The 13,462-nt window shown below is 27.8% G+C and overlaps 1 protein-coding gene across 1 annotated transcript; it reads left to right on the forward strand.

Moving 5' to 3' along the window:
* Positions 1-1,430: 1,430 nt before the first annotated feature.
* CER4 (Jojoba acyl CoA reductase-related male sterility protein) lies at positions 1,431-12,906 on the forward strand. Its single transcript, XM_039037845.2, has 9 exons — positions 1,431-1,722; positions 2,125-2,434; positions 2,865-2,965; positions 7,279-7,471; positions 8,735-8,896; positions 10,266-10,347; positions 10,489-10,758; positions 11,163-11,290; positions 12,523-12,906. Exons 1-9 carry the CDS (start codon positions 1,644-1,646, stop codon positions 12,674-12,676), a joined length of 1,479 nt encoding a protein of 492 aa, XP_038893773.1. The 5' UTR covers positions 1,431-1,643; the 3' UTR covers positions 12,677-12,906.
* The last annotated feature ends 556 nt before the right edge of the window (positions 12,907-13,462 follow it).

A 13,462-nucleotide genomic window follows, 5' to 3' on the forward strand; every position in this document is an offset into this window, starting at 1 on the left:
ATGTAGCAAAATTTTAGAACTATCAATGATAGATATTGATAGACACTGATAGATGATAGGATAGACACTAATAGAAGTCGATCAATGTCTATCAGCATCTTTCATTGATAGTTCTCAAATTTTGCTATATTTTGTAAATATTTTTGTTATTTTTTTTATTTAAAAACGGATGAATATATTTTAAATAGAAATTATTCAGATGTAAATAATAAAAAACTGGAAACTGAAAACGAATTTAGACTACACCAATTGATTTAATACAAGTAAATAAGGATTTAAATTCAAACTTTAACTTACAAAGGAATTTAAACAATAGTTTGATTTAAAAAAAGAAAAAAAAATGGCTAGAGTTGAAAATAATGTTTTATCCTAACGATTGACTTAATATATCAAATTAACAATTAAATGTTAGTTCTATTTGAAATAGTTAAATATTATGAAGCATAGATACTTCATGTGAGACAAAGAATTCGTATCAAATATGTATCAGATTCCGATATTTCCAGATACTTTCTAAATACGTACTTGACATGTGATTTGACATATCTATTTTTACGCTTACCTTTTTTTAAAGAAAAAAAAAAAGATAAGCAACTCATCTAATATTTTCCAATCTAAAACTATGCAGTCTATTTAAAACGCTCACTACTCGAGTCCAAAACTAAAAGAAACAAAAATAAAAGACCAAACCCTATAATCAACTAGTCTTCTTCTTCACATTTGAATCTCTACAAAGTCTACCAAAATATAACCTACTGAATTGAATTGTTGGAGATAAATGAAGAACTACTTCATTGAATTGTTGAAGATATTCAAGTGGGTTATATTTTGGTGGATTTTGTGGAGACTCAAATGTGAAGATGAATACTAGATGATTTGAAGGTTTGATCTTTTTTTTTTTTCCTTTTAATTTTGGATTCGAGTAGTGAGTTTTTTAAATAGGTTACATAATTTTAAATTGAAAAATATTAAATGAATTGCTTATCTTTTTTCTTTAGAAAAGAGAAGCATAAAAATAAATACATCAAATTGTGTGTCAAATACGTATCTGAAAAGTATCTAAAAGTATCGATATCTGGTATATATCTGATACGAATTTTTTGTTTCACATGAAGTATTTGTACTTTATAGATTTAATTAGATATTTCCACAAAAGTGTTCTAACACACAATTGTGTGATTTGCTCTACACTCAAAAACACTTATATCCATGTCAAATTATTACAAATGACGACTTTTAATTAAGTTGAAATTTATGTTTAAAAAAAATGTTGATAAAAGAAGCACTTACTTTAACTTGCTTGTTGACGATCATGTATCACTTCTTCCAAAAATATAATGCTGATAAAAGCACTTTCTTCAACTTGCTTGTTGCTGATCATATAACACTTTTTCCAACAATATATTTATCTCAAACTTGATAAGAGAGTTGTTCCTTTATCAAAGGCCAAAAGTGTCAGAACACAAAAAATTCAACTGTCTATTCCCATGCAGTTAAAAGCCCTTTGTCATTGAGATACTGTAAACCCAAAACATGCACCCATTACTTTTCTTTATATTAACACCCAAAGTTCTAACCAACAATTCACCACCATTTCTCATATTATTATCCTTCCTATTTTTTCTCCTCCTCTTCCCATTTCCATGGAGTTTCAAAGTCTACTTGAATTTCTTCACAATAAGTCCATCTTCGTCACCGGCGCCACCGGATTTCTCGCAAAAGGTTGTCCGTGATCTCCCCTTTCTCGCTTTCAAAATACGAATAAAATGTTAAATTTACTAAAATTCTTCGACTTACATTTGTTAAGTTCATCAATAATTTAATATGATATGAGAGTCATCGGATTTTCAGCAAAAGTTTGTCCATCTCTCCTTTCTCGCTTTCAAAATATGAATAAAACGTAAAATTTACTGAAACCCATCAACTTAAAAATTATTAAGTAGTTTAATATGATATGAGAATAAAATTTCATGTATATATCCATTTCCTTCCTCATGAATTGTTGCACTTTTATTATGCTAGTTTTCTTGTTCACAAAGATATTCTTTTTCTAAAAAAAATATGTTTACAAAGATTGTTAAAAATATATGAAGAAATTGTGTTAAGTTGTCCATGAAAATGCAGTAATGGTGGAGAAAATCTTAAGGGTTCAACCAAACGTGAAGAAGATTTATCTCCTCATACGGGCGGCGGACGAGAAATCTGCGACGCAACGCCTTAACGCCGAGGTGATCGAGAAGGAGTTGTTCAAGGTATTGAAGGAAAAATGGGGGGAAAATTTTAGATCTATGATATCGGAGAAGCTCGTGGCGGTGGCCGGAGATATCTCCGACGAATTTTTGGTCCTCAAGGAGTACTCCAAATTGAGAGAAGAATTGTATGGGCAAATTGATGTCATAGTCAACTTGGCTGCAACTACCAACTTTGACGAGAGGTACAAATAAAATGAAACACAATTAATTTAGTATATATTCATGTTCTTTTTGCCTTTTGAGGTACTTAAATCACATTAATAATTATAATAAATGTTAAGTTTGTTCAAGTTTAGTACACATGTGTTATCAATTTTCTAATTTTAGTCATTCTATTTTTAATAAATCTTAAGTTTAATCCTACCAAAATTGGTTAAATAATAATAATAATAATTTTCATGTAAAAAAATATAATAATAAATATATTTTCAAATTTTATAATAAAAATATTAATAGATATAATAGAAAGATTTGGAAAAAAAAAATCAATAATAAATTAGTAGTGAAGATTAAATTTAAGATTGATTTAAAATACATAAACTAAAACCGCACTAATAAAAATTACTTTATAACATATAGACCTTAGAATGATATTTTTTTTTCTTTTGTTAGATATGATGTTGCTCTTCATGTCAATACTTTGGGAGCCAAGCATGTTATAAACTTTGCTAAACAATGTGTGAAATTGAAGACATTCATCCACGTATCTACAGGTTTTTTTCCTCTTGAACCATCTTGTGAATTTACTTATTTTAATCCACATAAATATTTTAATCAATTGAGTTATGTTTGGATCAGTCATATTATATAACTTTAATTATTCGAGTTATTCTTGGATAAATTTTATGACATAATATTTCATAATAATGATTTGGAGTCTAATATTAGGACAAGTTTTATTTTAAAAATTGATGTTGGATAATATTTTATGGTAGTTATTTGACAAAAACATAATATATTTATTTTAAAAAAAGTTCAAAGATATCCTTGTGTGCTATTGACATATCAATGAATGCATTCATGGCTAAATATTGAATAGGTTGTTGTGATAAAGTTTTTAGAAAATTTGACTCGGAAGTTATTGTCTATTTCGTACCTAAAATTTGAATGATAATTTTAATGGTCAACTTAACCTGACTATTGTTTGACTGAAAAAAAAAAAGAAAAAGAAAAGAATGTGACATGTTGAGGTGGTAAATTTTAGAAGAGGTCAAAATATTTTAAAATTTTAGTTTAAATTTGTTTTAATTTTCTCCTTTTTTTTTCTATGTTTTTCTCTTCTCCTACATGTTTATCAAATTATGCATCTTATGAACTTTTTTGTTTCTTTATTTTTCTTATTATTTGGACGGTTTTCTACGAATTGTTTTAATCCCAATAACTTTTCTTTTCTTTTTGTTGCTTTTTCTAATATATATTTTAGGTTTCAAAAAATTGTTTCCCGATTTCAAGGTTAGTGGTTTTGTTTTTTTTTTTTTTTTTTTAATTTAATTTAACCAAAGAAAAGTAACTTCGAAACATTCATTGAGTACATGTTTGGAAGTGACGTTTGAAGTAATAATTTCAGTGAAAGAGATTTAAGTAAAATCAATTTCAATCATATTGATATTTGTTCCTAAATTTTGAAAAGCTGTTTTTATATATTTGTAAGTGATTTTAGATTATGATGGTTGATTTTAAAAGTGATTTTAGAATTACAGAATGATTAAAAAGGACATTGTTTTTTTTTAAAAAAAAATATCTATACATAAGTGGGGCAAAATTTTTCTAAGAAAAGAAAAAGAAGAAGGGTTGTTTTTAAATATAGAAAAATGAACTAAAATATTTACAAAATATAGCAAAATTTTAGAACTATCAATGATAGATGCTTTCTATCAGTGTCTATCAGTGACATTAATAGACACTAATAGAGTATCTTTCAATGGATGCTTTCTATCAGTGACATTAATAGACATTAATAGAGTACCTTTCAATGTCTATCATTGATAGTTCTAAAATTTTACTATATCTTATAAATATTTTCAACAGTTTTACAAATAATTTCCCAAAGAAGTAAGTGGGACAAATTTTGTAGGGTTGATTCCCTGTCAATTTCCACAATGAAAGCACATTTCAACTGGTGATTGAAAATCAATTATAATGGCTTTTTATTTTTCTTAAATCAATTTCAACATTTATCAAACATCAAAGAAAAGTGATATTGGCAGTAGCAAATTAAACGTAATTTTGACCAAGTGAAAATCACTCTCAAATCTATTCTAAATTTTGTGAAATTGGATTTTTCTATTTGTTTCTTACAAAAAAATTAATGGTGGATATGAGATCATTGCTGCTCCGAGTAGCCTACCACTGAGAGTTCATGTTTGGTCCAAGAAGTTGGGTCATGGGTGGTACTAGAAGTTCGTGGCCCCACAACTAAAAAACATTTTTATGTCTTATTAATTATTTAAAAAACATTTTTTTGTCTACTTAACTATTTACATTGTGGGTCTAGGGATTCATAACTCTTCCGACTTCATAACACCCCTTCTTATCCAAAATACCTTTACAAACCATGACGGATTGGAGATATAACAACCAATGAGAAAAGGTGAAGATGAAGGCAAAAGAGGGGAGGAAAAAAAAAAAAAAAAGATTAAATAAGTAAAACCCAAAAAAAAAAAAAAGGATTAAATAAGTAAAAGAAAAAAACTAAGCATAAAAATATAAATTTTGTTTAATAATTAAAAGTCAAATTAAATCATGTTATTTGGGTTGTTTTCAAATATAGAAAAATGAACCAAAATATTAATAAAATATAACAAAATTTCAAAATCTATCAATGAAGTTTTGCTATATTTTATAATATTTTCAGCAATTTTGCCATTTAAAATAATTTTCCATCTTTTTTAAAGTTTAAGAATAAAGAAATATAATTTCTGAAGCCTAATGAACCAAATAGATACAAACTCTAAATCTCATAGATCAACAATATATTTTGCACAACCTATGTAAACTAAAAAAATTCTTTTTAAAAAAATCATCAGTTGACTAAAGTCTAACATCCAAAAGTTTAGAGATCAAAATATAAGTATATATATAAAATGTAGTAGATAAACAATTTATTATATGAAAAATAATAACGATGAACTAAATTCGTATGTAGTCAATTGAATATCAAGTCGTATTACATATTTGCCTTAAAGGTCTGACGTGTTTTAGTCTAGATTAATACCATTTGAATCAGAACAAAAAAACAATGGAATATATTTGTTCATGGTATTAGGTTTTTATTATTTTTTAGCAAGTCATAGGTTTCTATTAAACTAATAAAAGCTAATGATAATGGCAAAATAAAAAATATATATTTTTAATGCAAAGTTGAAGATATAAAATAAAAAATTGAACCATGAGAGAACCACCAAACCCAAAATAAATGAAAGTGAGCCTCACCAAAAAAATATTATTTGTTGGTATCATTAATATTTTGACTACTATAGTTACATTTCTTCTTCCGATTAAAATAAACGAGCATTGTAAACTCTATCGAATAAAACAATATAATGAAAAGTGAGGGTAAAGATATGAAAATGAGCTAGTTCAAAGTTGACATAAAACTTAAATTATCAATTCGAAGATAAGAGAGTCGATTACTCACCCACATATTTAAAAAGTGCATATAAAAGGGGTATTATTGAAATCAACTTAAAAATGATATCTATTCGTGTCATGATCTATGTTGATGCTTAAGTTAAAGAGTAGAATAATGTAGTAAACTCAAACTTAATTTGTTTAAGGGTGGAGAATGAACTTACTTTCTCTATGCTTTAATTACATATTTATATCCTGATCTTTTCCTTTACTTTTGACAAAAAGGATTGGAATCAGATCCATTTGAGTCAGCCCTGTCGTCTCATTCATGCATGAGAGACTTGTCTTTCCGTAGGCCTAAATGAGCTTATAGGGTTTGACTAAATCCGACTCAAATTTCTGGCCATTCTCGACTTCGTAGTTTTGGCCTATTCTATTTCGAGCTTCCTGACTCTGTTTGTTCTTTCGTTTATGTGTTAGAGAGTCGAATTCTATGAAGCACATATACTTCATGTGAGGTAAAGAATCCATATTAGACACGTATCGGATATCGATACTTTCAGATACTTTCCAGATACGTATCTGACACGCGATTTGACGTATCTATTTCTACGCATAATTTTTTTAAAGAAAAAAGACAAGCAACTCATCTAATCTTTCCCAATCTAAAACTAGGCAACCTATTTAAAAAGCTCGTTACTTGAATCCAAAACTAAAAGGAAAAAAATAAATAAATGACCAAACCCTAGAATCATCTAATCTTCATCTTCATATTTGAGTCTCCACAAAGTCCACCAAAATATAAACTATTTGGATATCTTCAACAGTTCGTCGAAGAAGTTCTTCGTTTATCTTCATACTTCTCCCTTTAATATTTTCCTGCTTCTTTGTAATATAAGTCACTTTTCTATTACATTTTATTAACTATTGTACTTCAATATCTTAGATGTTTCTTTTTTTGTATTGTATTTCAATTTTTGTATTCTATTTTGTGCTATTGTTATTAACTTGTATGCTAAATTATCTATATCCTAGATTTTTTTTGAAAAAAAAAATGTATCTTCAATGTATCAGTATCCTTGTTTTTTAAAAATATATATACAAAATTATATATCTTTAGACGTATCTGTATCTTAATTTTTTAGAAACGGATGAATCATCGTATCCGATCATATCCATATCATGTAACCGTATCTGTATTTGTACTTTATAGGTTGAATGAAACCTACCTTTCAAGTCTCACCCAAATCCTTCTCTCTCCCATGCCCAGTTGGGTTCTAGGGTATAGCTCGGGCCCAAATTTAATCTGGTTTCTAGTTCGATGTAGTCTTTAAATTTTTTTTGATATCGATTATGCTTCTTTGGTCCAGAATTAATTGCCCACAACAATATCCTCATCATTTTTCCGTTTGAAGATTTAATTAATTAATTTTTGGAAGTTTATTTGTTTGTTTAGCTTATGTTTGTGGCGTGAAGGAAGGGTTAATACTTGAGTCCCCATATAAGATGGGAGACACTCTTAATGGAAAATGTGGCCTACAAATTGAAGACGAGTTGAAGCTTGTGGATCACACAATATCTGACCTTCGAGCACATGGTGCTACCCAACGATCCATCACTTCAATCATGAAAGATTTGGGTTTACAAAGGTCGGTATAAAAGATTATTTTCTTACCTATATACATATAAAGAGAAATACCTTTCTCGTCCCTAAATTTTGGGTTTAGTTTCTATTTAGCTCTTAGATTTCAAAATATTATGATTTCAGTCTTTTAAGTTTTGAGTTTGATTTTAATTTAATTCATAGGTTTTAAAATGTTATAGTTTTACTCAAAGGTTTGAATTTTATTTCAATTTGATCTTCAGGTTTCAAGATTTATATGTTTTAACATCTATTTTTTTTTTTTACTAAATACTCACTCTCAATCTTTAGTGTTAATATCTATTATATTGATTAATTTACAAATATTAAAAGAATTATAATTAATTAAGTGTCAATTTTTTTCTATTCATTCTTAAAATTAATTTTAAATTTTAAGTTCATATTAATTTTTAATTAATTAATCGATATTAATGCCAAAATCGAATTTTAGTATTTAATTAAAAAAAATCATGATTAAAAGTATAAATGTTGAAACGTAGGGACCAAACTTAAAAACACTCCAGACTTAAGAATTAACAGTGTAACATTTTAAAATTTAATTAGAATTAAATTACAATCAAACTAAAAATCTAAAGATGTAACGTTTTGGAACCTAAAAATCAAATAGAAATTAGATCCAAATTCTAGGGATAAATATATATTTTTCTATTAAAAAAACATTAACATTGAGTAAAAATGTTGGGCCTATCATTTTTTTTTTCATCATTAGACTTGAAATTGTAAACCAAGCTTAAACATTTTAGTATATTCTTTATAATGAAATTAAATTAAAGGAATTTACTTAATATATATCAAATAACTTCTTTTAAAATTAGTTTACCATGGTTTAATAGAAATTTGGATCTCAATATCTTGAAAATACTTTTTTGTTAATTAGAAAAAACAATTGTTATGTGAAAATGGCTACCTATGTCAAAATATACTATTTAATATAGATTCAATGAACATTAATTTTGCTTTCCATTCAGTTAGATCGTGATAAACATCTATCAATGAGCGATAGACTACAATTAGACTACAATTAGACTACAATAGACATCTGTCTCATAGATGTCTATCACGATTTATTGTGGTTTATCACTGATAAATATTGACGTTTTACTATATTTGTAAATAAGTTGATACTTATTAAGATTATTATTGAAATGAGAAATAAAGGATGATATGTATAGGTAAACAAAGGTATAAGTTATAAAATTGTTATGGCCTAAGGTTATTTAGATCTTAATATGAATCATATAATTATCAGGTCACAAAATTATGGATGGACAAACACATACATATTTACAAAAGCAATGGGAGAAATGTTGATAGCGGAATTAAAAGAAAATATTCCTGTGGTTATTATACGTCCCACCATTGTTTCTAGTACCTACAAAGAACCATTTCCTGGTTGGGTTGAAGGTGTCAGGTATATATATACATTTGTGAAACTTTACCTTATACAATATCGTTTTAATTTAGGGAAATTATTTCAATGATAAAACTGTTGAAAATATTTACAAGATATAGCAAAATTTTAGAATTATCGATGATAGACGTTGAGTCTATCAGTGTCTATCAATGCCATTGATAAACACTGATAGAAGTTTATCAGTGTTTATCAGCATCTATCATTGATAATTCTAAAATTTTGCTATATTTTGTAAATATTTTGGTTCATTTTTGTATATTTAAAAACCGTCTTTTAATTTAATTATTAAAGTATACTTTTTGCTTTTTCTTGCAAAACTCTTTTACAATTTTGTAAAGAGAAATCAATATGAAAGGTGTCCCAACTGTCAATGAAAATAAAATTTAAGTAAAGAAAAGAACTGAGGTATTGGCTAGCCAACCAGTTATCTAATGAAAAATTTCCATACGATAATACTGTTTTTTTTTTTTAAATTTTATATTATTATTATTTTCTATCCTAGATAAGAAATGGATGATGTAGATGCACTATAAACTGTATTTAATCATTGCTCTTAAACAAATAATTTAAGAGAATAATTTTATAAAGAAATTTGATCAAACATGTTTAGGTAAACTTTCGTTAGGAATAATTTAATTTTCAAAAATCAAGAATCAAATAGTCGTTATCGAATGATACTTCAATAACTTGACTTTGATATCATAATTTGGAGAATGAAATAAAAGATATAACAAATAACACGGCTAGACGGCTAGAAAAGTATGATCAATTTAACCTATTTGTACTAACAAAAATATAAGTAAAAACTATTATACCTTTATAAGATAAACCCAAATTAGAAAAGAAGATAAAACTTAATTCAATCAATCAAATCTAACGAAAATAACAATGTAGTGAGCTTAAACTAATAGGCTAGAGCAAATTTAATATTTATTTATGATTTTTTTCTACAAAGATATTGAATTACTAAAAAGAGAATAGTACCTCACCAATCAGAGGTCAACACACAAACAAAACACAAAAACTAACAAACAAAAAAATAAAATACATATATAACTCAAGGAAAAAGGGTCTCAATAAGAAGAGCCCTCGTGGGTCTCCGCGATAGAAGTCCCAAGCCATTATAAACAACAAAGAAAAATCTAAGATCGAACAGTCTTGACTAAGTACCTAGAGAGGATGCAAGGTTGCTTCATTGACACATTACACTCGCAACGAACATGATAAATAAGCAGCACATCAATTGACTTTCCAAACCTTACACTTCAACCTATAATTTGCGTTAAAGCGACAAATCATAAATATTTTTTAACCATAATTAACAAAAGTTATAATAATATTAATGTTTTTGCATTGTATGAAACAGAACCATTGATAGCCTTGCTGTTGCATATGGTAAAGGGAAAATAACATGTTTCCTTGGAGATGTTAAGGCATTGATAGATGTGGTAAGTAATAACTCAAAAGCCTTTATCCCTCTTTGACTCTCTTTTTTCACACTTTTCTTTATCATCCAAACAACCGATACAACACTACCAAAAATTTGATACTACTTTTGGTGTGTATATGTATTATTACATTATATATAGATCCCAGCCGATATGGTCGTAAACGCGATACTCGTAGCGATGGTAGCTCATGCGAGCCAACCGTCATCGTACACTATTTATCATGTGAGTTCCTCTATGAGAAATCCAGTGTTGTATGGGAAGCTTCAAGAGTATGGCTTTCACTACTTTAGAGCAAACCCATGGATCAACAAGGAGGGGCAGCCTGTTAGGGTTGGGAAGGTCACCATTTTGAATGACATGGCTAGCTTCCATCGATACATGACTATTCGGTATTTGATATTTCTTAAGGTTTGCCTTCTATCATCGTCACTTTTCATTAAGGATATATAATATGATTGCATGAGAAAAGACCTGTTTTAAGGTACTAAATCAAACTATTGACTTTTGAGATGATACTCAGTCTGTCAAACTATTTACAGAAATAACAAAAAAACTATTGATGGATTTCTATCTGCGTTTATCACATAGTATCAATGATTGATTTTTATGAATTTCAATCATTAATAGAGATTAGCTTCTATCAATCTTATTTTTCTATTTTTGAAAATCTTCGATAGATTTTAGTACGAGTTATTTGAACTAAAAAAGTTATTATAATAACCAAAGCACTATATAATATAATTTTAATTTATAAAATAAGATTAAAATTCTATCTTTGTATTTATTAATCTTTTTCAATCTTGATTTCACAGGGACTGGAAGTGGTAAATAGTGCACTTTGTCATTACTTCGATGGAATGTTGTTCAATCTGGATCGTAAAGTCAAATATGTTCTGCGATTAGTCGACCTCTATGGGCCTTTCTTGTTCTTCAAAGGAGTGTATGTCCTCTCTCCACTACTCTTTTTTAACCAACTAAAAAGAGAAAAGTAGAAATCAAATTGGTTTATAATTCAAAACTCTGAGTTTGTTTAGATTGCTCCACGTCGAAAAAGCTTCTACTAATGTCACACACACCAAGGGGCCATTTTGACCCACTGGCCCTTCATGGATCCGTCGGTGACCCTAGTCTCCAGTCACCAACTGACAGTCACCGGTCTTGGTCCCAATCCTGATCACCAATCTCCAATGAATGGTGACTAGAGACAGAACTAACCATCAATGGTCTGCGATTTGGACCAAGACAAGGGGCAACAATTGGAGATTAGGATAGGAAATCAACAATCAAGGCTGAGAATCGATCACTAGCAATCGCTACGACTATTGAGACTCGAAGACTAGTAACTAACAATAGTTGGAAGGTTACCGTACAACCAATAGTTGCTTTATTAACCACTGAATCAATAATATATTTCAGCTAGTTAAATAGAAGAAAGTAATGTGGCCGAAGCAAATTGTTGGTGAGTTATTATCATAAGATTCGTTTTCTTATCATCCATTATGATAGCTAGAGTAGTATTCATCTAACGAAGAATCCGTCTCACTAAGATGAGCATTCTAAACATATTGATGTCATATTCCAATTTATATGGAAAAATTGTGGCTCATAATGAAGTTAACAATTAGTCAAAGTTCATACTAATTAGAACTAGTCAAATATGTTAACCAAGGTAGTCACAACTCATAGATTCAAGTACTTGCAAAAAGAGTTTAATATAGAGTTTGGATGATAGGAAAATTTAGAGAATTAGCTTCTTGCATTAAGATGTTCTTCATGAGGAAGATTTAATTTGTTAAAAATTACAGGTTATCTTAAGTATAAAATTAAAGAGTACTTAGGTTTGGTATATCTATTATTTGTTATTCAACGATATATTCTAGGGCTTTTTTCGAATAGTTATAGAGAAATAGAGGAAAAGCACACGACTTTGAGGGAGTTGAAGAATGATTATTCAACACTCGTGGGTGTCTGTTCTAGAAACAAAAATCAAATGATTATCAAATAAGAGTGTACTTGACTTTGTAGTAAATATATTAATCTAAAAAAAGGTTATCAAACCGAAAGGTAGATTATCATATCAAATTTACTCTAATTATATATGAAAAGAAATAATGAATAAAATGAAACTATATAGTAAGGATAAATCTAACTTTAAATTTATGTTTTGTATAGCTTTGATGACATTAACACAGAGAAGTTGAGAAGAGCTGCCAAGGACAATGCAATAGAGGCAGATTTGTTTTACTTCGACCCAAAAATCATCAATTGGGACGATTATTTTATGAATATTCACATTCCAGGAGTTGTTCGGTATGTCTTTAAATAATTATTTATATGAATATTCACATACGTCTTTAAATAATTATTTACAACATATATATTAGTTTGTGTGCTATGACAGTTTACATTTTGCAGACCAATAAACTGCTCATATATATAAATACATGTACTTTATTATACTTGTAATGTCTTAAATTTCCCATCTTTTATTAACATAGTTATTGTAAAGGATCATGTATTATCTCAATGGTAGTGAACAATTATTTATTTACTTTATTTCTCTTTCTCATCAAGAAGTAAATTTAGGGTTAAAAATCTTTTTGTCTCTAAACTTTTACGGAAGTATCAATAACGATTTAATTTCGTTTTCTTTCAATTTTGTAACAATTTAGTTCTTAATTTTAGAATGTAAACAAAATTAAAATCTTTTATATTAAAATTATTAACGATTTCATCCCTATATATAGTAAAAATAAATATTAAGATTTAATAAGATGTCATGCATAAGTAGATTGATAAACGAAATAGAGATCCAATATGTTTATAAATTACAAAGTCTATATCATTATATAATAGAAATTGGCATTAGATTTTGATGAAATTTTTTTATATTAAATTGCTACACATTTTTAAGTGCACATAGACAAAATTGTTACACTAAAAGGTATAGGAATTAAATTATATTACTACCTAATTGATGGTACATGAATAAATTGTAACAAACTAGATTCCAATGACTTAACTGTTACTTTCATGGAAGGTTAAAAGCAAAAATATTTTGTAATTAATATTTTGTAATTAAACCAAATATATTCTTTGTAATTTCAATGAT

This window comes from Benincasa hispida, chromosome 8 (assembly GCF_027475165.1).
Source record: "Benincasa hispida cultivar pf3 chromosome 8, pf3_genome.v1.1, whole genome shotgun sequence".
Taxonomy (NCBI): Eukaryota; Viridiplantae; Streptophyta; class Magnoliopsida; order Cucurbitales; family Cucurbitaceae; genus Benincasa; species Benincasa hispida.